The sequence below is a fragment of the Capra hircus genome, chromosome 23 (genome assembly GCF_001704415.2).
Source record: "Capra hircus breed San Clemente chromosome 23, ASM170441v1, whole genome shotgun sequence".
Classification (NCBI taxonomy): domain Eukaryota; kingdom Metazoa; phylum Chordata; class Mammalia; order Artiodactyla; family Bovidae; genus Capra; species Capra hircus.
In genome coordinates, this window is record NC_030830.1 from 335,770 (window position 1) to 360,224 (window position 24,455).

The 24,455-nt window shown below is 48.2% G+C and overlaps 1 protein-coding gene across 3 annotated transcripts in view; it reads right to left on the reverse strand.

Moving 5' to 3' along the window:
* Positions 1-24,168, reverse strand: part of EXOC2 (exocyst complex component 2) — a 122,627-nt gene extending 98,459 nt beyond the window's left edge. For all 3 annotated transcript variants that reach the window (XM_018038889.1, XM_018038888.1, XM_018038887.1), the window contains exons 1-2: positions 23,792-24,168; positions 760-917 (exon numbers count right to left, since the gene is read on the reverse strand). In XM_018038889.1, the coding sequence (XP_017894378.1) occupies positions 760-877 (118 nt within the window). In that variant the 5' untranslated portion in view covers positions 878-917; positions 23,792-24,168. The remainder of the gene's footprint in view (positions 1-759; positions 918-23,791) is intronic.

The following is a 24,455-nucleotide window of genomic DNA, read 5'->3' on the forward strand; positions in this document are numbered from 1 at the left end:
TTTCACCCTCATCAAGAGGCTCTGGTTCCTTCATAAATTACGAAATGAGTCAACAGAATGTCTGAGTCCAAATAAATTAAAGTGGGAAATCAGAAGACATATTCAGAAGCACATCCTGAGATGCCTCCCTTCCTCGCCCTGAATGTATCTGCACACCCTCACAGAGTTGTTCACAACTGACCACACAATGGACACTGACGGTCTGCTCTCTACCCACGGGCATAAGTTTACGGACGGCCTGTGGCTGTACGTCTGGAGCCTTGGCGATCCCCACCTTGAAGGGCATCCTCGTGCAGACAGGTGGCCCGCAGGTCCCAGGTGTGGCCAGGCAGAGGGCACAGGCTCCTCCAGGTGGAGGGAATTTGGATTTGGTTCCAAGAGCAGCAGGACCAGAAGAGGCTACGCTGAGCTGAGCCTGAAGAGGAACGCAGACGGCCACGCAAGGACAGGGAAGCGAGCCAGGCGGCTGCACTGGCAATGCCAGCAGGAAAAGCCAGCACTGAGCAGGTGAGACAGCGCCCCACTGCCGGGGTCTGTCTCAGGACCGAGAGAGAGCACAGACGGGAGTTGATAAGCTAATGCTTTTAACAAAAAGTCAGAAAACCAAATAATTCTTTCATTTCCATCCAGGTGACTCTGCACAGACCAGGGGTGCTTTCCTAACACCGTCACTATTTCCAACAATGACCTGGCACCTTGCCCCGCTGCCAACATAAAGACGCTTGTACTGGGAACACACAGCACCGGCCCTGCCCTTACCTATGAGGTCCGCTGGCCCCGTCCCCAGGTTTTCTCCTCGAATCGTGACCTTCGTCCACGGGATGCCTTCATTCGGAGAGATGCCTGTCACAAGAGGGGGCTGTCGGGATCGAGACATTGTGCTTGTTGACGAAACGAGGTCGCACTACAGAAATGACCTATTAAAAGAAAAAGAAGAGTTAGTGCCGACTGAGACCAGCACACAAGAGAAAGGCCAGAGGCGCACACACGGGCACGCCCGGCCGCCGTCTGCACACACTGGTGCTGGGCTCCAGCGGCCAGTTAGCCCACTGGCCACATCTCCTGAACACGAGTGACCCAGGACACGAGCTCATGCGGGGAGGGAAAGCAGGCACGTGGACTTCACGTCAGGAAAGACAGAGGCCCCCTGAGCTCCACACACCACCTCTGCACCCCAGACACATGCTGGAAGCGCCTCAAAGAGGAGGGTCTGACCTAAACAGATTCATGACAGTTAAAGAATATCTCCATTCTCATAGGTGTATGGACCTTCATTTTGTTTTCGTATTAGACTTAGCACAGCAACTTTTAAATGTGCTCAGATCAATACACTGACAGTTCCAACAGGCAGGCGGGAGCAGCGACGTGCCGCGTGCCCCCGCAGGGCAGCGGGCGTGACGCTCCTGGGTCAGAGGCGCTGCCCTCTAGCCCTGGCGCTCCCCCGCAAGGCGCAGCACCGAGCGCACAGGGCGCCCCGCGTGTCCGACTCTCGCGACCCCGTGGACCGTGGCCCACCAGGCTCCTCTGTCCATGGGATCCGCCAGGCAAGAGCGCTGGAGTGGGTTGCCATAGCCTCCTCCAGGGGATCTTCCCCACCGAGGGATTGAACCCGGTGTGTCTCCTGCATTGGCAGGCAGGCTCTTTACCACCAGCGCCACCTTGGCAGCCCGGTAAATGAAGAGAACTCTTCACGTGCTGAAGACTTGAGATGCCCCAGAAGACGAGGGGAGGGTGAGCTCAGGGGAAGAGCAGGGGGACGTGCTGGCTGCCTGTCTTCACGGGCAGTCTCGCGAGCTAGGCTGTGGCCCCTGCCTTCGCCCAGGTGAGAAGTTCAGTCTCTGATGTGACCCAACAGAAAGGACCAGGGCTCGGGGACATCAGGCACGGGGGGAGGAGGGTGCCCACCCTCTAGCCTAACTTTACCCTGTCCGGGCAACAAGAGCCACTCTGGGGAAGCTAAGGGGCCCTGAGAAGAGGGAACCAAAGACTTCAACAGGGAAGGTCCTCCCGAGAAGAAGGCCTCATGCAGCCACACCACCCAGAGAAAACCCAGACACAGACCAATTCTGCCCACGCATAGCTGAGACGAACAGCTGTCACAGCCTTGTCCTAAAATACTCAAGGACAGAAAGAAAGCGCACGGTGGTCAGGGGAGATGCGAGAGGTGAAAGGTCTAAGAAGACCCAGAGGAAACAGAGATAAGGCTGGTGGTGTGGGCTGAAGTGTTTCCCCCAAACTTGTGCTGAAGTCGGTCTCTCTGTATCTAACTGTGCACACTGCTTGTTGAACCCATGGTAGGCAAGGCGCAAGCTAAGAAGCTGGAAGACGATGCAAGGAGCCGTAGGGACTGCAGACACGTTTCTTCTCTCCCGGCTGAGGCAGCAGCCGTTAGCAGCAGCCATCAAACAACTCCAAGTGCTTTCCAGGTGGCGCTTATATACGCTTACAGCACAGAAGCAGCCTGGGGCCAAGCGAGCGCCCCGTGGCATGCACGCGCTGTGTGCAGGGCTGCACGTCATCTCAGCGTCCATAGTCGTCATCCACGAAACGCGGGGCACGCGGGAGAGGCCACGGGGCGAGGGAGCCTGGCCGCGCCGTCTCGGCTCATCTGCTCTTTCTCTACCAAGTCCAGAGGCAGGGCCTCAGAGAGTGACTGTGTTTAAGAGTCGGGACTCTACAGACCGTCCTCTTTAAAGTGAGGGAGACGCGGTCACGAGGTGGGCTCTGACCCCACAGGACCAGCGTCCTCACGGGAAGAGGCGCGAGGACACAGACACACCGAGCAGGGCCACACGGCAACGCGGGGGAAGGTGGCGCCCGCGGGCCCAGGGGGAAGGCCGCCGGAGAAGCCGGTCCTGTGACACCCTGATCTTGGACTTCCAGCCTCCAGATTGTGAGAAAATGATGTCTGTTGTTTCAGCCTACTGTACTTTGTTATGGCAGCCCCAGCAAATCAACACAGTGGCTAACACACCCTTCAAAAGTACAGTAAACTTTGACCCCAAATAAGTATCTGCAGAAGGAGAAAACTCTTACGCTTAAAAGAACAAGATGCCACCTTCAAAAGAGGCAAAAGAAACAAGATTTATATTGTCCTGTTAATGTAGGAACTGACTGTTGGTTTAACCAAAGTGGTAACAAGGCTGCAGATAGGCAGGTGTGTTTCTGGGAAAAGGAGGGAGTTTTAAACTTCATCCAGAAGTGACCATCAGGACACTGGCAGATTAGCCACGGGGCCCGGAAACACGCAGGCGGTGCTGGCAGAGAGCTCAGCGAGTCTGGGGTGTGGGGGATAATGAGGAGGTGACGGGCCTCTGCCCCCGGGTTCTGGTGGGAGATGCAAAATCCAGGGAGTGTCTACACTTTCCACAAGCCCTAGTACCATTCGCGCGTGCTCCTCAGGGCTGCCCAGTAACAGGGCTGCCAAACCAGCCCTGAGAGAGCAGCCCTGTGAGTGGAGGGCTGGGGTTCTGAGCCAAGCGCCTTCAGCTTGCTCCTCTGGAAAAAGCGAGGAAGCTGGAGACAGGGTTCAGTCAGCCTGTGTGACTCACCCAACACGACTTAAACAGCAAAGCAGCAGCAACAGAGGGTGTCGGGCCAGAGCACGCCACTGTCCCTCCATAAACCAGACATGCAAGCCGAGGCTATCTCCAACTCCCCTCCCTCGCCGTCGCGCCCCGTGAATCAAGTCCCCCTGCAGAGCGCTAGGCCGACTGCTCCTCTCCCGAGAGGCCAAAGCCAGCCAGCTCCTGCCTGGCCGCTCTGCCCCCACCAGCCCTCCCCTGCAATCCACCCTCAGCAAACACCGGTGTCAATTCTCCAACTGGTCAGACCTCCAATTAGAGGCCTAATCATCACCCCTGATTCAAAAACAGCCTCCAAGACACCCACCGCTCAGTGGTCTCCAGTGCCCACAACACGCTCAGCAGTTATTAAACCTGCACAATCAGACCTGTCTACCCTACCCGGCACCTCATGCTCTCCGTCATCCACCTGCCACTAGCTGCACAAGCCCCTCACTTCTCGCGAACCACCGAGTTCTTTCACGCCTCCCTGATGTCATCTGCCTGATTCGACTGAATGGAACAGCTTTCCAAGTTTGTTAGATCCTTACCAATGTTTCAAAGTCAAGCTTACATGTTACGGTCTCGCTGTAACATCTACCCACTACACCAACTGTCTCGCTGAACCCGGGGTAGGCAACGTGCGCGGGGAGCTGGAATAAAACTCGAGAAGCTGTAGCAACTGCACACACGTTTGTTCTCTCCTGACTGGTGCAGCAGCCACAGCGTAGCCACAAGGCATTTTCAGGTGGCGCTTATATGCTCGCAGAGCAAAAGCAGCCCGCGGCCCAGCGTCCATGCGCAGTGCTATGAGTGATCTCAGCTGCTGCGTCACCACGCGTTTATGAAACGAGGGGTGAGGGCCAGGGCTGTGGGGCGACAGAGCCTGACCACCGCCCTCGTGGCTGATTGGCTCTCTCCCTCAGGTCACTTTCTCTAAGAAGTCTCCTGGATCCCTCCTTCCACAGAACTTCATCCTGCTATGAAACAGAACTGAAATTAAAATACCTCTGGACTCAAAAAAATGTAAAAAAGCAAGCATATGTGCGCACACACACACACACACACATACACACCCAAAACAACTAGGACAGACAATTCAGTTTACTCCCAAATTTCTAAATCCATTTTGAAGGCATTTACAGAGGAGTATAATCTTACTTTTGACATCTCAAAGCTTGTCCAAGTAAAACAAAGTGGTGTCTGGTAATAACAGGTAATTATCTGGGCCACAATGGACAGTCATGAATCACAAGCACAAAATCTATTTTCTTATTTATGACTGAAAAAGTACAGCTCTACTCCAGACACACACATCAAAGGCAGCTGAAAATCCAGTGTTCATTACATTGGTTCATATGCAGAGATTAAGATGGCCTTCCCTTACCATGAAGCATCATCTACGTATCTTCAAGCGTGGACAAACCCTAACCTCAGGGAGGTCAGTGAGCCACTTAAATTACAGATACAAGAGTATCCGCTGTCTACATTCCAACACCCTCAATGCACAGGACAGTGCCCACCCACAAGGTACGCACTCCGTAATTATCTGTGGAATGAATCCTGGAAGATGTCTCTTTTCAACCCACCTCCAATTAGAAACATCTAGCGTTACAACTAATGTTTTAAAATTTAAAATCAGAAATACATGAAATATATTACTATCATTCTCAAGAAAGACTCTAAGCCTCAAGAAAACAGAATTTAGGTTATGAACATTTTCAGTTCCATAACTCATGCTAAATTAACAAGGATACTTTTAAAGGGAAACTTTCATCTACAGTTGTCATTAAGTGCCTACGGATTTTCCTCACAAGGATTTTACAAACGCGATGAAGCAATAGTCTGAAACTCTGTCATAAGATCTTTCTTATAAAAATACACTGAACAGAGGTTAACAAAAGTCTGACTTTGCTGTCATAAGCCTCGTTCTTTAATTAAAGCGATGTCCAGCCTTTACAATACACAGCCATGCGAGAGCAAAAGAGGTGAGGAAGAACAGTCACCCATCTAAGACCACACGCCACAGGCTAATTCTATCTTCTGAAAGCAGAACGACAGAGGCAGGGGGTAAAGGAGCCATCTCTACTCACGTAAGGAGACTCAATACAGACACAGAATAAGCCGTTTTCAGGGCAATACCCTCACCCAAGCACAGCAGTAATAAAGGATTCAGTGATACAAAGAGACAAACGGCAGAGGCGGACAGCACGGGGCAGAACTTCACACACGCACAGGCGTGGGCAGGGGAGCCACAAGCCACTACACACTGGCTCTCAGCCTCAGCTCCACACTTGGGGCCGATCAGGGCTACAGGTTTGCTAAAAAGGAATCATACGAAAACCTGCTGTGTTGCTAAGCAGAATGTAGTTTCTACACATCTTTAGTTTCACAGCTCACGCCAAACTAGCAAGAGTGTTTTTAGAGGACAGCTTTCATCTACAGTGGTCTTTAAGTGCCTAGAAAGAAAATAACCCCATTTAAAATCACACCAAAAAGAATAAAATACTTAGGAAAAAACTTAACCGAGGAGGTGAAAGGCCAATACTCCAAAAACTATAAAGCATTCAGGAAGGAAATGGAAGATGATACAAAGAAATGGAAAGATATCCCATGTTCACAGACTGAATGAAATAACTTTATCAAAATGTCTGCACTACCCACAGCAAAATACAGACTTAAAGCCATTCCTGTCAAATTCCTACCCACGACACGTCTCACAGAGCTACAACAAACAACCCTAAAACGTGTACGGACCCACAGAAGACTTCACACAGCCGGAGCACTCCTGAGAAAGCTCAGAGACGGAGGAGGCACGCTCCAGCTTGAGACTGTCCTGCAAAGCGACGACGCTGGCATGAAAACAGACACACACATCCACAGAACAGAGTGCCCAGAAACACACAGTTATTCTCGGCGCAGGAGGCCAGGCTACACAGCGAGGGAGACGGCCACTCCAGCAAATGGTGCTGAGAGAACTGGACACGCAAACGAGCAGACTGCGTTTCTCACACCATAGACAGGAACTCAGCGTGGATCAGAGAGCCGTGTGCAGGGAGCACAAGGACTGCACTCTTTCACACTGATTTCAGCAGTGCTTTTTGTCTCTGTCTTCTCAGCAAGGGAAACGAAAGCAAAAACAAATACACGGAGCTGCAGCAAACCAAAAACCTCTGGCACAGCAAAGGAAACCGTCATCGAAACAAAAATGTAACCTACTGAACATAAGGTGTTTGCAAATAATATGTCCAATACGGGTTACTATACAAAATATATTCACACAGCTCAGTATCAAACAAACAACCTGAATAAAGGCTGGGGAGAGGGACCAAACAGGCACTTTCCCAAAGAAGACACGCAGATGTGAAGAGGCGCACGCAAAGATGCTCGACGCCACCAACCGAAGTGCCGATCAAAGCCACAACAAGGGTCACCTCCCATCGGTCAAAGTGGCTATTCACAGGCAGAGGAGAGATGAGCACCGGCCAGGATGTGAAGAACCCTCATGCACCGGGTTGGTGGGGATGTGAGCTGCTGCTGCCACTGCGGAAAACAGTACAGAGGTTCCTCAAAAAAAACTAACAATAACTATCATACGATTCAGAGAGTCCACCCTGGGTCTGTATCTGAAGTAAACAAAAACAATAATTCAGAAAGATTCACGCCCCCTGCCGAAGTTTATGGCAGCTTTATTTACAACAGCCAAGATACGGAAACAGTCCAAGTGTCCATCAACAGAAGAACAGATATACAGATGTGGGGTGTGTGGGTGTGTAGGTACACACACAGACACACACATTCGCACACACGGGAACGCTGCTCAGCTATTACGCAGAATAAAGTCTGCCATTTGCAACAACATGGACGGACCCACAGGATATCATGCTTAGAGGAAAAAGTCAGACAAAGACAAGCACTGTATCTTTTCACTTGTATGTGTGTGCTAAGGTACTTCAGTCGTGCCCGACTCTTGACAACCCCATGGACTGTAGCCCACCAGGCCCCTCTGCCCATGGGGCTCTCCAGGCAAGAACACTGGCGTGGGCTGCCATGCCCTTTCCAAGGGCATCTTCCCCACCCAGGAATCGAACCCCCATCTCTTATGCCTTCTGTACTGGCACACGCGCTCTGTACCAGTCTTGCCACTTGGGAACCCCTGACTTATAAATAGGATTTAACAAAGAAAGCAAATGAATGAAAACCACAAAACAGAAACAGACTCACAGATACGGACACCAAACCAGCGGTCGCCAGCGGTCGCCAGCGGCCGCCAGCGGTGGGGGGGGATGGGGAGGAAGAGCGAACCACTACGTATAAATCAAAGGGTGCCAAGTACAGACAGGAAATGCAGGCTCGCGTTATAACAGTGCTACCCGGGGCACAGTCTATAAACACCGAGCCACCACACTGTGCACCTGGCACTAATACAATCCGCTCAGTCGTGTCTGACTCTCTGAGACCCCATGGACTGCAGCACGTCAGGCCTCCGTGTCCTTCACCAACTCCTGGAGTTTACTCAAACTCATGTCCGTTGAGTCAGTGATGCCATCCAACCATCTCATCCTCTGTTGTCCCCTCTCCTCCCACCTTCAATCTTGCCCAGCATCAGGGTCTTTTCAAATGAATGAGTTCTTCACATCAGGTGGCCAAAGTATTAGTTTCAGCTTCAGCATCAGTCCTTCCAATGAATATTCAAGACTGATTTCCTTTAGGATGGACTGATTCGATCTCCTTGCTGTCCAAGGGACTCTCAAGAGTCTTCTCCAACACCACGGTTCAAAAGCATCAATTCTTTGGTACTCAGCTTTCTTTATAGTCCAACTCACATCCATACATGACTACTGGAAAAATCATAGCTTTGACTAGACGGACCTTCGTTGGCAGAGTAATGTCTCTGCCTTTTAATACGCTGTCTAGGTTGGCCATAGCTTTTCTTCCAAGGAGCAAGCGCCTTTTAATTTCAATGGCTACAGTCACCATCTGCAGTGATTTTGGAGCCAAAAAATAAAGTTTCTCACTGTTTCCACATTGATTTCCCATGAAGTGATGGGACCGGATGCCATGATCTTCGTTTTCTGAATGTTGAGCTTTAAGTCACCTTTTCACTCTCCTCTTTCACTTTCATCAAGAGGCCCTTTAGTTCTTCGCTTTCTGCCATAGGGGTGGTCTCATCTGCACGTCTGATGTCACTGATATTTCTCCCGGCAATCTGGATTCCAGCTTGTGCTTCACCTAGCCCAGAGTTTTGCATGATGTAGTCTGCATGGAAGTTAAATAAGCAGAGTGATAATGTACAGCCTTGACATGCTCCTTTCCCTATTTGGAACTGGTCTGTTGTTCCATGTCCAGTTCTAACTGCTGCTTCCTGACCTGCATACAGGTTTCTCAAGAGGCAACTAACACAACAGTATAAGTCAATTATTTGTTGCTATTTAGTTGCTGACTCATGTCTGACTCTCTTATGACCCCATGGACTGCAGCCTGCCAGGCGCCTCTATTCTTGCCTGGGATTTCCCAGGAAAGAATACTGGAGTGGTCTGCCATTTCCTTCTCCAGGGGATCTTCCCAACCTGTGTCTCCTGCATCGGCAGGCAGGCTCTTTACCACTGAGCCACCAGGGTAGCCCAAGTCAATTATATTCAACTTAAAATTTTTGAAAATTTTAAACAGCAATAATTCTGACAAGTCTAAGAAGTTTTCAACTACCTGAACCTGAATGGGAATAAACAGGACTAACAGGACCCTTACGGGGATTAGACAGACAATTCTCTCATTTCTTTTTATGTTGGTATGGTGTTGATATGTTTACCCTGAAAAAAACATACACTTAAGAGTGATTTTTTTTTTCAGTAATGGAATTAAAAAGTCACTGTATCTTATGAACTGCTGGTCTAGTTTTTAGCGAATTATATTTAGTGGAACAATAAACACGACACTGAAGCATTTCTGGATATAAGGAAGCACTATAACACTACATTCTGTCAGTGATTTATGCTGTAGATAAAATGAAAGTTAGAACCTAAGTGTTTTCTTGCTTCTCAGCACTGTTTCTCTAAAATAAAGAACTGGAAGAAGCTGAAATAAATTCTAAACTTGATGCGCTTTTTTTTTTTTTTAATGTGAGGTACTGGTTTACCACACAGTTATCATTTTGTGGCAAATAAATTCCTTCCTACCTATAAGAACAAAGGACATCATACCAGGACAATAAGGGCATCTTCAAGAAGGTTTTAGACAGTCGTTTAAATTTTATCTTTTTAGGTAACAGATCACACGGTAATCTAGACATATTTTAATAAACCAAAAATATTCCAAGCTATAGGTCTCTGAATGAAGCTCTGATAGAACAGCCTCAAAAACTGAACATCTATTAACAGTGTGGAGATCTGGGCTCTGGGCTGGGCTCTGGCACGGACAGCTGAGAGCCCTTGGTTTCTTCCATGTGCTATCAAACAGTTTTCTCGTCTGCATATAAGGCGGTTGGATGAGATTACTCTTAAGCTCACTTTTTAGCTCTTGATTCTATGAAAGTCTTACTAATTAGGACAAAGGTTTTAAATTCAATTACTAATGTAGGACTACAGAAACTGTCCTTCCTAGCTTTTACCAATTAAGCTATAAAAGCATGTTGTTATTCATTTAAAAATTCTTGTACTTTTTATAAAAATTTCTGTATATCAGAATAATCTGAATTTTTAAGATCTTATATTTCAATGTTAGGGTATTTGATAGCCTAATTATTCCCTTCATTTCTGAAAGTTATATTGCAAAGACTCCAAAGTTATCTTTGCAATATAACTTTATGTCTAGGCTGCAAAGCTTTTACAGATACTCTTAGAAATAAATTATTAGAAGTAAGGCACTGTAATGGGCTTCCCTGGTGGCTCAGACAGTAAAGAACCCACCTGCTACCGCAGCAGTCATGAGAGGCGTGAGGCGCAGGCACAGTCCCTGGGTTGGGGAGATTCCCTGGAGAAAGGCCTAACAATTCACTCCAGTGTCCTTGCCTGGAGAATTCAAGGGGCAGAGGAGCCTGCAGGCCACAGTCCATGGGGTCGCAAAAGAAGAGGACAACTCAGCAACTGAACAAGAGCAACAAAGCACAGCCACAGTCGCCACAGACTGAAGCGCACAGCTACTTGCTTAGAAACGAACCACAGGCTTTTCATTTCCCCAGTTTCATTAAAGAAGAAACAGAGAACGAGATGAGCAGACAGAGGGCAGGAAGGAGGGGGATGTATCATTTACGTAGAAAGAGAGGATTTAACTACAGTGCAGAAATTCTCATTTAATTAATACACCAAAGGAAAATGTGGAAAAGGTACCAGAAACAAGCATGATATGTCATTTCTGTGTGATGGCACAATAAAAAAAAATACAGATCGTATAATTTTCTGTGTTAAAGATCTGTTTTGTATTTTTTATCTTTCATTTAAGGTCTATAAAAATGCCCACAAGGTCAAGGAATTTTAAAGCGTTAAAAGCAGTTTTTAAAACAATCTTCACAAACAGCTTTGAAAATATTCACCAAGCACTTGAGTTTAACTCAGGAATCAGAAAGTAAACAGCTTCACAAAGCTTAAACTTTAACTCTGAAATGGTTATGCATTATTAATTTTGGGACACTACTTTTGAAAACAAGTTTAATTGTCCTATACTATAACCTGCAGAGAATCAGAGTCCACTCAAACCGGAAGCAGCCTGGAGCAGCCAGACTTCACGGGACTGGCCTAGGTCTTGCGTTGCTGTGTTCTTTTCAAAACACCAGGAACGGAATTCAGAAATCAGCAAATAAAACAAATCAACAAAGTATTTTATCACCAAATCTAGTAGGAAATTATTCATTACTGATGGAAATAGAGTTGTGGGAATTTACTGAGTATGCAAAAATAAAGGCTGCCAAGTTAGCCCTTATTGCCTAAGTTATTAACAAACATTCAAAGAACATGAACCTCCCCTCTTCACAAGATTTTAACTCACTGTACTAGCCTTTTATGATCTCTTCTTCCTCTTCTTAAACTAATAAAGCAATAACAATTATTTTCTAAATAGAACACGGAATACCATGGGGAAAACAAGGGAATTTGGTTTGCATAAATTACCCATAAAACATCTTGGTGCACATCAACTTCACTGTTTCTTTGAATCCCTGTGTGAATAAGCGGCGCTGGGCCCCAGCTCTGCCCACCGTGAGCCAACACCAGCTTTGGGGTGCCCTGGAGTCTGCACCCAGCCCTGTCAGCCACAGGCCCCACCCGCCAGTGGGCTGGCATCAGCTCAAGGGCCCCCAGGACTCTGCAGAAGATACTCAGGAACCTGCTCTACCCACCAGTGAGCCCACTGGGCCCGGTCTCCACCCATGTCTGTGAATACAAATCTACACTAGTTTCAGGCTCCTCAGTATTCCACTGTATGGATACATCATCAAAGTGGCATTTAGATGGCTTCTGGATCTTTTGTTATTGGACCATAACAATGAACACTTGACCACAAAAGGTCTTTGCACATTTACCCAGCTATTAATAGTTCCTTTCAAAACATTCGAAGAGGGATTGCTGCCGAAGGGTGTGACATGAGTACCAAGCTGCCCTGCACACTATCAGCACACCCTCCCACCAGCAGTGGCGTGCGTCAGCAACCCGTCTCATCTGCAGCTATCTGACAGGCAAAACGCAATCGACAGCTTCAACTTCCACTGTGTGCCATCCCATCTTCATCACCTTTGCACCTTTTTATTAGGGTTAATTCCCTTAATTACAGAACCTCTAATGAGAATGCTGTCTGTCTACAGCACTCTGTCTACACTGTCCAATCTTCCCGGCTATCACTGGTTTTCCACATTGCTCATGCTGCTCCTGAGGGCTTCCAGGTGGTGCAGTGATAAAGGGTCCACCTGCCAAGCAGGAGACGCAGGTTCGACCAATCCCTGGGTCAGGAAGATCCCCTGGAGAAGGGAATGGCAACGCACTCCAGGATCCCTGCCTGGGAAACCCCATGGACAGGGGAGCTACCAACAGTCCACGAGGTCGAAAGAGGGTCAGGCACGACTCGGCAACCAAGCAGCAGCGGTGCTCTCGGCCCCCCAGAAACCCTTAGTCTTTTAACAGCAAGCCCACAGTCACGCGTTCAAAGTCAAGCCCTGGTATTCTAATGCTGTTTTACCTTTAGATTATTTGACTCATTTGGAATCCATTCTGGAGTACTGAGACTAGCTGGCTGACCACAATAGCATCTCACCAAATGACCCAGTTTCCTCCACTGATCTGAAATGCCACTTTTACCACTGACAAAAGTTCTCATTTTGAGTCTGTTTCTGGATGTCTTTCACCCTGCTGATCTAATTTGCACCGATGACATAATTTTACATTATAATCAATTGTCTGATAGTACGATTAACCTTTAACAAGTTATCTTAGCCACAGCACACAGCCACTGGTCCAGATGAACTCTAAACTGTTTTATTTCATTATAAAACTAACCCTACTAGGATTCGGATGGCAAGTATCACCACCCTGAAACACCTCATTATTTTTTCGTCTGTGTCGACTGACTCAAGTTCCAGTAGAGAAGGGGTTTTGTCTGCCCCATATACTGCTGTACGTCCAGAATGCAGAACAGAGTGTCATACAATGAATACTTAAGACATACTTGTTAAATGAATAAATGTATCAATTGCACAGAATTTCTGGGTAATTTCAGAACAGTTAAAATATCTACAATGTTGAATCTTCCCACATACTCATTTTTTTTAATGACTATCAAGAAACTATTCAGCTCTGTTCACAGGAAAAGTTCATGTAATTAATCTGAAACCAACTTATTGAGTCTCTCTCAATTGAAATCATTTCCCAAAAGATCTTTCATGTTGTCTCTGCAGGAAATCTTACTGCCTTCAAATACGGGAACAACTCTGGCTCTTAATCATCAGCACTTGCATCGTTTGTTTCAACTGCTTTACCGCGTTCGCTGCGATGTCCCAAACAGTGCCAACCACAAGCAGACCGACCACAGCAGGCAGCCCTCAAGAGCCTCGCTCCGCTCCTCCATCTGTCTTACCGTATCGCCCCAGGAGAAGCCTTTCTACTTAGGTCTTTTCCCTAGTCACCCCCAAGAAATTTTCACATCGCAAATATACTGTAAAACCTGCATTACGTATCTATGTCTATCTGCACATTATACACAAAGGTTTAAGAATTTTTGGTCCCTTCAAGAGCTAATTCTCCGTTACTGCGCCTGTTAGGAATACATGCTCTAGCATTTTACCACTAAGATGTCTGCTACTACTATTATGTGGAAAATCTTTATTCTCATTTACTGAAAGTTACTTTTTTAAATTAGAAACCGATTTCATCAAATATTTTTCCAGCATCATGATCATCTTTTACTCATAACACAGGGAACTGAGATAATCTCCCTATTGGTGGATTATCTGTCCTAAGAGTAAGCGTACTTGGCTCAGTTTTGCTAGTCCTTCAGGCATTCCTGGACTTAATTTGCTAATTTAGGAGCCCTGCATCTCCAGCCTCATTCACCATTAGTCAGCAACTCCCTTCTCTTTTACTCCACTGTCTGCGGTACTGTCTGGAAGCATGCAGCAGTTTACAAGTGCCACTGAGAACTCACTCTGTCCAGAGTGCTATGCTGGCTTACAGAAAGAATCTGAAGTGTTTCATATCTGTCGTCTTATACACAGCATAGGAATTTTCTATTCCTTGTAGGTCTCTGTTACTGGCCTATAAAACCATCTCATTCTAGTACCACACTGAGTATAATTATTGGGTGTGATTGGGTATTATTTGGGTATGATTATCTCCTTCATGATCATGAAGGTGAAAGTCGCTCATTTGTGTCCGACTCTTTGCAACCCCGTGGACTACACAGTCCACGGAATTCTCCAGGCCGGAATCCTGGAGTGGGGAGCCGTTCCCTTCTCCAGGATCTTCCCAACCCAGGGATCGAACCCAGGTCTCCCGCACTGCCGGCGGATTCTGAACCAGCTGAGCCACCAGGGAAGCCTAACCCTAAGCTTGATCCTGGGTCTGTAGTTTATAAATCTTAATGATCCTGGGTCTACAGGTTATAAATCTTAATGATTCTGGGTCTACAGTTTATAAATCTTAAGGATTCTGGGTCTGTAGTTTATAAATCTTGATGATCCTGGGTCTACAGTTTATAAATCTTAAGACAATTTTAGTGTTTTTTTCAGAAAGGCAGTTATTTTGTTCTGATTTTCAAGTTGAATTTCACACTACTTCTCCCAGAGCCATGATTTTATTATGTCTTCCATTGCCTTGAGCATCTATAACATCTCTTCATGGCTAGACTCATCAATACTTTGTTTTAATGACCTTTTATCACAGTCCTGATGTAAGCTATACATTCTATCTTCTTTTTCAGGAGCAACATTACTAACTCATTTCTGACAACTTCAGCATGTGTTAATTCCTCTTCCTTGTATTTTACTTTGCTTTTCTATCTGTCTGGACTGAACACTTACTTAATTTGTTCTAATCCAATATAATTCTCACTCTTGACCCCCACAGTAAGGTAAGGATGCTTTCCCTCTGGCTCACTTCAAGATGTCCGCTTTGTGATTCTCTGCGGCTTGAATGTAACATGATCAGATGCACACTTTCTAGCACTGATCCTGCCTGGTCTTCTCCAAGCTTCCTGGCTCTACGGATCCTTTAATACTGGAAGAGTCTCAGTCACTGTCGTTTCACGTCGTTCCACAGAGAGGCATTCATGCACAGGAGACTCACCCGCCTGCTACCTAGACCCTGCCGCCCATGTTCATCCCTCCACCCCTCCACCCTGTCCCCTAAACTGTATGCTGAATAAGAAAACAACAACAACAATTCTTTAAAGTGGCTTCTAACAGTGGTTTCTTATAAGGTCACAGCGAGAAAAGGGCCAACAGTAGCTGGAGGCAATCCACAGTGGTTTTCTCACTGTTCTGGTCGCAAGGCCCCTTAAAACTCTTTTTAAAAAAGAGAGGGGGGACCTCCCCCAAAGGACCTTTGGTTTATGTAAGTGATAGCAATTAATATTCACTTTATTAGAAATCTAAGCCTGTAGGGTGCTTCAGGGCTTCCCACGTGCTGCCAGTGGTAAAGAATCGGCCGGCCACTGCAGAAGACTGAGAGATGTGGGTTCAGTCCCTACGCCGGGAAGATCCCCTGGAGAAGGAAACGGCAAGCCATTCCAGTATTCCTGCCTGGAGAATCCCATGGACAGAGGAGCCTGGCGGGCCACAGTCCATGGATTGCAAAGAGTCAGACATGACGGAGCACACACACAACACAGGATGCTTAAGTGGCTTTTTACTTCTAGTGTGGAAAGCTATAGAAATAGCTCATAATGTCTGCACTCTAACTCCTTTTCTTTAAGCTAAGTGATTGGTCCAACTTTGCCAACAAAGGTCCGTCTAGTCAAAGCTATGGTTTTTCCAGCAGTCATGTACAGATGTGAGAGTTGGACTATACACAAAGCTGAGCGCTGAAGAACTGAGGCTTTTGAACTGTGGTGCTGGAGAAGACTCCTGAGAGTCCCTTGGACAGTCCATCCTGAAATCAGTCCTGAATATTCATTGGAAAGACTGATGCTTAACTCCAATACTTTGGCCACCTGATGTGAAGAACTGACTCATTGGAAAAGACCTTGATGCTGGGAAAGACTGAAGGCAGGAGGAGAAGGGGATGACAGAGGATGAGATGGTTGGATGGCATCACTGACTCAATGGACATGAGTCTGAGTGAGCTCCAGGAGTGGGTGATGGACAGGAAGGCCTAGCGTGCTGCAGGCCATGGGGTCGCAGAGTCAGACAAGACTGAGCAGCTGAACTGAACTCAAGTGACCGGCCTCAAAGTGATGCCACGAATTAGCTGACAGGGTGATACTCTAAATGTTCTGAAAAGAATGCAAGACCAAGAGAACACTAAAAGTGGTTAAAAAAAAAGACATAGGTAGGCATACGCGTGCGCACGCACACGCGCACACACACACACACACACACACGCACACACACACACATATTTAGCTAAATATTTGTCATTTCAGAATACTTACTGCCAGAAACTTTTTCTATAAATTTTAAATTATATATTTTTTATATATACATATTACACGTACTTACATATTGTAACCTTTATAATACATGTATTTAGCAACTAAATACATAAACTTAGCGACTAAACAACCAAAAATACCTACACACACACACACACACACGGATGTAGGTGTGCACACACACACACACGTAACGCAGTGCACGAAGCTTCCACGGGGCGGCTTCCTGACCATATGTTCAGAGAAGCTGCAGCCTGCACAGCAGCCGCCCTTCCCGGGTGAGACCCTGCTGTGAAGAAAGAGCAAGACCTGCCCAGCTGGCAGCAGCTCCGCGCAGAGAGCCTTGAGTTACTAGGGAAACCCCAGAGAGCCTCCAGGAACAGGTAAGCCTGGTCCTGACCTTGGAGGCCTGGGACCCCCAGGAGTGATGCTGGGCAAACACCACGGTCCCTCCTGGCCCCTGGGGCCAGAGCCAACCTGCAGGTCCAGATGCAGGAAACAGGCCGGCCACCTCAGCCAGCTGTGTTTGAAGAGTATCAGCTTCCTCAAAGAGGGCCTAGAAAGTCCTAGAAAAGGGCCCCAAAGCTGGCATGAAGTGACTGAGTCTTGTTTCCTGCAATCAACTGAATGGAAATTCAAGCTCTGAGCTAGTTATTTATATGAGCACTTGCAACTTTTGCAAATAAAAAATATAATTCCTTTTTAAAAAAAAATTAATCTATACAGATAAATGTTACTATATAGTTTATATATATATATTGATTTTAGAATGTACAGAAAAAGTTCAGCATTCTAACATGCTGAGAGTTTGATTAGTAATGGTGAGACCTCAGAGATCAGCTTGTCCACAGTCACAGGAGAGAACAGCAGAGCTGAGATCCATCCAAAGCCAGGCTCAGGGCCGTACTCTCCGTGTGATTAAGTTTTTATTATGGAAATTTTAAACATACGTAAAAGAACAGAGCCCAGCATAAGGAACCTCCACATTCCCATTTTGTCCGTTTTCAACCACATCTCCTCAACATACGTTTATGCTGTTTTCAGTGAGCACTTTAAAGCAAATCCCAGGTACACCGTCTCACCCATAAACACTTCGGCGTGACTCTGTAAAGGGATACGCTAACTGTGCTTAAGAACTCCTGGGAGCATTAGGTTATCACTATCACCACGAACACAGAACCCCTCAAAAAAGGACACAAAGAGGGAATACAGGATTGCAGCACTTAAAAAAAAAAACTTCTGACACGGCTAACTTCTAAAATCTTCTGATTGTGGCTCAGATGGTAAAGAATCTGCCTGCAATACGGGAGACTTGGGTTCGACCCCTGGGTTGGAAAGATCCCCTAGAGAAGGGAATGACTACCTGCTCCAGTATTCTGGCCAAAAGAATCCCATGGACTATACTGTCCATGGGTCACAAAGAGTTGGACACGACTGAGCACCTTTCATTTCCAAGGCCAGAATGGAAAGCGAGCAAGGGACAGGAGGGAGGCTTTCCCTCTCAGATCATTCACCGAAGTTCAGGGTCAGCGTCAGCAGGAAAAACAGACCAACCAGCCGCCTATGTGAGCTCCTCTGGCGAGCACCAGTGGCCCAGCCTCCCCTCCTGACAGGCACTGGCGGCACTGACCCCATCCCAGCAAGACCGCCGGGAAGAGGAAGAGGAAGCGGCCGGAAGTGGAAACCCAACACCATCGACAGTCTACGTGTGCTCACTTAAACCACGAGACGCTCAGCCTTCTCTGCGAGACTGTTCAGGAATGACCGAGGAACCCAACCGAGAAACTACTGCTCGATTATTCACAATGAGCAAGTCAGGGAGAAAAGACAGCGTCCTAAATGTAGATTGCTGCATGAAAACAAAGTTCCATTTGGTCCACAGCGACATGCTCAGCACAAGCACTCCCATATGGGGCCTGCTGTCTCTTTTTCTTGCTAGTCTTGACTTGTGGGATCTTTACTACGAATAAGTCAGTGTGACAGTTAGCAGGTAACTACAGTGAACAGGTCTGCCAAAATCAATGCAGACTTTCAAGAAAGGTCAAGGAATCAACTGTCAGTTTGAATTGGTCACTTTTACTGAAGTTGTTAAACATGACAGAACGTCACTTAACTCCCAGATTCCTTTACATGAGCAGAGCTGGATTAATTTGACCACATTTTACATAATGGCTTTCCCAATTTCTAAAAATGCATCAACTTTGTCACTTATCTTAAAACTTCTGCTTTAACTGCCTAGCTCTATCTCAAAAGAAACTCCCCCAAGGCCACAAATTTTGACACAGTGAAAGCAGAATTCCGCCGCACTCAGCAGCGCCATCATTTCTGAGCCTGGGGATCAAACGGGGAGACGCCTCCGGAGGAGGCTGCAGCCCAGCTGTGAAGGATGAAGCTGCTGCAGCGGAGCCGGCTTAGGAGGAACTCTGGGCACAGTCCCGGCATCTGAAGTAACATAAACAGTCGGGCTCCCTCCCATCCAGCCTGTTAGCAGCCTCTTGGCTGAGGGAGACCACACACTCGGACCACACAGCGCCAGCTCCACTCGCACGCAACGTCCACCAGCTGTCATTGCGGGGGAGGGGAGACGGGCGGAGGGGAAGGGACGGGAGGGGAGAGCAGGCGGGCGGAGGGGAGCGGGCGTCCACCAGGGACACTCCGGAGGGAGGGAGGGCAGAGGGGACGGGCGGGGCGGAGCGCAGCCGCCGTGAAGTGCGGTTTCCTGAGAAAACAAGCCGCCAGGCCCGGCGTGGCCTTGACCTGCACTCCCCCAACCAATTTAGTAGCTGATGAAGGATTAACAAAGCATCCATTTAACATCAATTAACCTCCTGTCCATCACAGGTCAAAAGAGAAAATTACCATTATAAAACCCTTTCATTACGGAAAAGACAGGTACGTTTTCTTATAATCTATAATAAATACTTAAATAAGGGCACATTCTTTTAGATTGATATTACCGTTTACTTTAACCTGCCTTCCTCTTTTCCTTTAATGAAACACACAACACGAATGTGAAGTGTTTCTGCAATAGAGATCAGAAAATTTTAATTCTGTATTTTTTCCGTATTTCACTGTGGAACAATCTTTAATTTTTCAAAAGACTTACGGGTAGAATAAAAGACAGTAAATGGTTTTTTACATAACTTCAGAGTAAATAAACATAGAAAAAAATAACAAGTAGTGGCATTAGGGGAGAAAAAGCAGAAAATGTAAGCACAAAAATAGGATTAAAAGGATTTAAATCAATTTTAAAGGATTAAATCAATTTTTTAAAACTATTTAGTATGGAAGAATTTTTATCTGAATAGCAGACAAGAAATGTGAACAAACCAAGGGATCAGGTGATCTTTCCCAGTCAGGTACTGAACCAGAGGAGGGGGCGGGCACAGACTAGAAGAGAGGCTACGGCTGAGGACGCGACACAGACATCCGGTCCCGTCGCTTCACAGCAAAGAGATGGGGAAAAATGGCAACAGTGACAGACTTCACACTCAGGGACTCCAAAATGACTGCAGACAGTGACTGCACCCGTGAAATTAGAAGACGTCTGATCCTTGGAGGAGAAACTATGAAAACCTAGACAGTGCTTTAAAAAGCAGAGACATCACTTTGCAGACGAAGTCCACGTAGTCAAAGCTATGGTTTTCCAGTAGTCCTATACGGATGCGAGAACTGGACCATGAAGAAGGCTGAGTGCCGAAGAACTGACAGTTTTGAACTGTGTGGAGTTGGAGAAGACTCTTTAGAGGACAGCAAGGAGATCAAACCAGTCAATCCTAAAGGAAATAAACCCTGAATATTCACTGGAAGGACTGATGCTGAAACTCCAGTAGTTTGGCCACCTGATGCGAAGAGCCAACTCATTGGAAAAGACCCTGATGCTGGAAAAGATTGAGGCCAGGAGGAGGAGGGGAAGACAGAGGATGAGATGGTTGGATGGTATCATTGACTCAGTGGACATGAGTTGGAGGACACTCTGAGAGATGGTGAAGGACAGGGAGGGCTGGCATGTTGGAGTCCATGGGGTCGCAAAGAGTCGGACACAACTGAGCAACTGAACAACAAGAATGCAACAAAAGCTAGCATCATACCCCCCCTGCCTAATCACAGCACTTTACAAGCGGGTATGGTCCTGAACAATTCACAGAAGCCAGCCTTGACATGGGCAAGAGGCAGAGGGTCAGCTCTTCAGGGCTGCAGGACTCCTGAGAGCTACCCTGCGGCAGGCACACCTTAGGTTGGGCCGAGGACCTACACGGTGCAGCTTGCATTCTAACAAAGATCCAGGCTTCCTGAGCCCTGCGGTCCACCGTCCTTTCCATCCTGGCACCAAGCTGTAAGTGGGAAAGAGCAAGGAAGGAACCACGAACACCAAAGCCGAAACTTAATGCAAACTGTATAGTCCACCCCAGTCTTAAATGCCACCGACAGTGTTAAAGGGTGTTAATGAAGCTTTTGAACAAACCCAGTACAATTTCCCAGGAAAAATAAAACAGCACACAAACAGCCTTATTAAGTCAGTTCCAAACTCCCTCTGCCTGAACTCCAGGCATTCCATAATCTAAAATGCACTCACCTCTCAGCTCTGGGCCTCTGTTCCTAGTAAGCCAGCCAGACACTCACGTGCCTTCTCTCCAGAGGGCCACATTCTCCCCCATTAGGGTCTGACTTCCATGCTGCTGCTGCTGCTAAGTCGCTTCAGTCGTGTCCGACTCTGCGTGACCCCATAGATGGCAGCCCACCAGACTCTCCCATCCCTGGGATTCTCCAGGCAAGAACACTGGAGTGGGTTACCATTTCCTTCTCCAATGCATGAAAGTGAAAAGTGAGAGTGAATTCGCACAGTTGTGTCCGACTCTTACAACCCCATGGACTGCAGCCTACCAGGCTCCTCTGTCCATGGGATTTTCCAGGCAAGAGTACTGGAGTGGGGTGCCGCTGCCTTCTCCGCTGATTTCCATGAAGCCTTCCCAATTCTTTCAACCCCGAAACATCCTCTCCCCTCTCCGAATTCCTACTGTATTCACACTGACTATCGCAGCTTAGTTCTTGACTATTTAATGAGTAGACAAAAATGTCCCCTTCTGAATCCAGACCGCTTTTATTTCTAACATGTGTTAAAATTGGGAGACACGAAAATGACTAAGACTAATCCCTGTCTGGCAAGAGCTGCTTCTTTTGACAGACGTGTAACTAGCTGCAACCCCTGAGATAACACAGGACAGGACACGTGCTAAGTGGTTACAGGATCCACGGAGCTGGAAACTTTCAGAGCAGGAAACTCTGAGATAATCTGGTTTTCTATATTCTCGGGAACAAGGAAACTGAGGCCCAAAAAGACTGCTCAGCACCTCAGCCCACGATACAAGGCGGGGAGGGGCAGCACACAGGCCAGGGCGCGGAGCTTCCACTCCGTGCTTTCCAGCCTGAAGCCTAAGGGCGCCGGCAGGCGTGTCCACAGCTCCACGGGGTGCAACTTCTCCACAGGCACTGTGAGTCTGTCTGTTTGTATCAATAATTCTTTTAAGCTAACACAACAGTGTGGGAAGTCACGTGACTGTAACTCAATACTTCCACCATGCGGTCTTACCAGGGGACCACTCCAGGCGACTCAGGAACACCTTCCTGGGAAGCAGAGAATAAGCAAGGCCCTAGCACACTGCTCACCAGAGTTACCAGCGTTACTTCCCATTCCAGTCAATCTAAAATCCTCTTAAATCCTAAATTTACGCCAACCTAAAATTGGCCTGAAACTCACCTACTCAGCAAACATGTAAGCTCCACTCTGTGGAGGTGCTGATCTAGGAATCCAGGCTAGATGAGATGAGTAAACTAGAGAAAGCGTGGGAAGTAATGGAGACCCTAACTGTACAAGCAGCACTGCCTACGTTGCCTAAAGGTGCCAGGCCTGACACTAGAAATTGTTCTAGATGTACTAAAGGGGTATTAAAGGATTTCATTTCCCACCAGGTTTATCCATAACAGGCTCTTAAATTTTCGTGGAATGAATGAAAATTTAACTTGTCAGGTTAATATATTTTAGAGAGGTAATTTTCAAAATGATATTCACTTTAGGAAATTAAATACCTGAAAAGAAGAAAACATCATTTTCTGAAACTTCCAAGCATTGTTCCATGTTACACTGGGGGATTTTCTGTTTAAAACCACAAAATTTTTACTTAACCAGACAGAAAAGAAGATTTCAGTACTAAGCACACATCATCCTCTTTCTATTGCCTCCCTGCGGGTCAGCAACTTTTAACACAGAGGTCCCTTAGGAAGCTTTCTGCTTCCAATCCCAGACACCCTGACACCAAGCCTGCCTAGAAAATAATCAAAACATTACTATGCATTGGAAAAGGAATCCACACAACCTCAGCTAGAATTAGCTTTTCAAAACAGTACACCCAAATGAACTCGTTAAGGTTTTTAAAGTATTTTTTTTAATTTTCCTTACAAGTTTACCCAGACTAAAAAAAAAAAAGACGTTTTCTCACACATATTAGAAGGAGCAGTCTTCAGCGATGTAAGAAAACCTTACTTCCATTCAAAGACAGCTGCTTCTTAGGAGAGCACACAAGAAGAGTTCGGGCCCAGGGCCTCACTGCAGGCTGTCACTGGCAGATAAACACTGAGTAACTGCACGATTTCAGGGTACTTACACAAGCATTCTGAGCTTCCGTCTCCCGGTCTGTAAAACGCTGATGATACCTTCAACCCCGAGAAACCCTGACCGGCACCGAGTTAAGTCTCAGTATAGATCTCCAGTGACGCAACCGAAGGTTGAAACAAGCAAAACCTGCCTCTGGGATTCGCTCTTCACCAATAAATACTCAAACTTTACAGAGTGACAGGTGAGCAGGTGCGCCAAGGAGCAGGAGAGGCCAACTGCAACCCATCCCCGAGCGTCAGCCCGCTCCAGGGGCGCTAGCAGAGAGGAGGGGCCGGACTCCGGGACGCCCGCAGCTGCCCAGGAAGCTGGGCCCGGCTCCAGGACCCTCTCGGTCCCCCGGTCAGCGGGGCCGGGGCTCGGGACGCCCGCAGCTGCACTCCAACAGTCCGGGCTGCAGAGCGACTGGGGCCTGACGGCGGCTGCCGGCGCCCTCGCCCGCCGCCCGCGCCCCCGGCAGCCTCTCCAAGGCCTCGGCCCCCACACCTACCTGCAGGCCCGCAGAACAGGACCCCGCGCCGCGGCGGCCCGCACCCGCACTTCCGCCGTCGGAGCGCCGAGGCCGTCGATCGGCCGCGCGACCGAGCGTCGAGCGCCCGATGAGCGGGCCTCGGGGGCGGGGCGGGGGCAGGGGTTGGGAGACGGGTGGGAGCCGGGCCGCGACCCCGGTCCCTCAGAAGCCGCGGACTGACCCGCGTCTGGCAGCAGCGACACGCAGCCCGCGAGGGCGCGGTGCTAGCGGCCAGGAGCCCTGAGCGCGGACACTCGGACGCGGCCGCCGGCCCCGGACACGGAAAGACGGCGCTCGCGGGCCCGGCCAGAGGAAACCGGCCGCCTGACGGAGCTGCCGCCGCGGGCCGGCCGGAAGTGACGCGCCGCCCCGGGCGCGGCGGGGCCGGAAGGGGGCGTGCTCTTCCGGCCGCCGGGCTCGGCGCGCGTCCGGGGCTGCGGTCTGGCGGGGCAGCCGGGGCCTCCGCCGCTGCCTGCCGGACTCTCCTCTCCACGCGGCCGCGCGGTCACTCCAGCGGGCGCCCCGGCAGAGGGGCCCGGGTGTCGCCCCGGGCCCTGGGGGTGTCGCGGTGCTGACCGCGGTAGAACGGCGCGCTGCGTCCGCCCCGCGGTGCCGCCGGGGAACCGGGCCCTCCTTCCCGGAG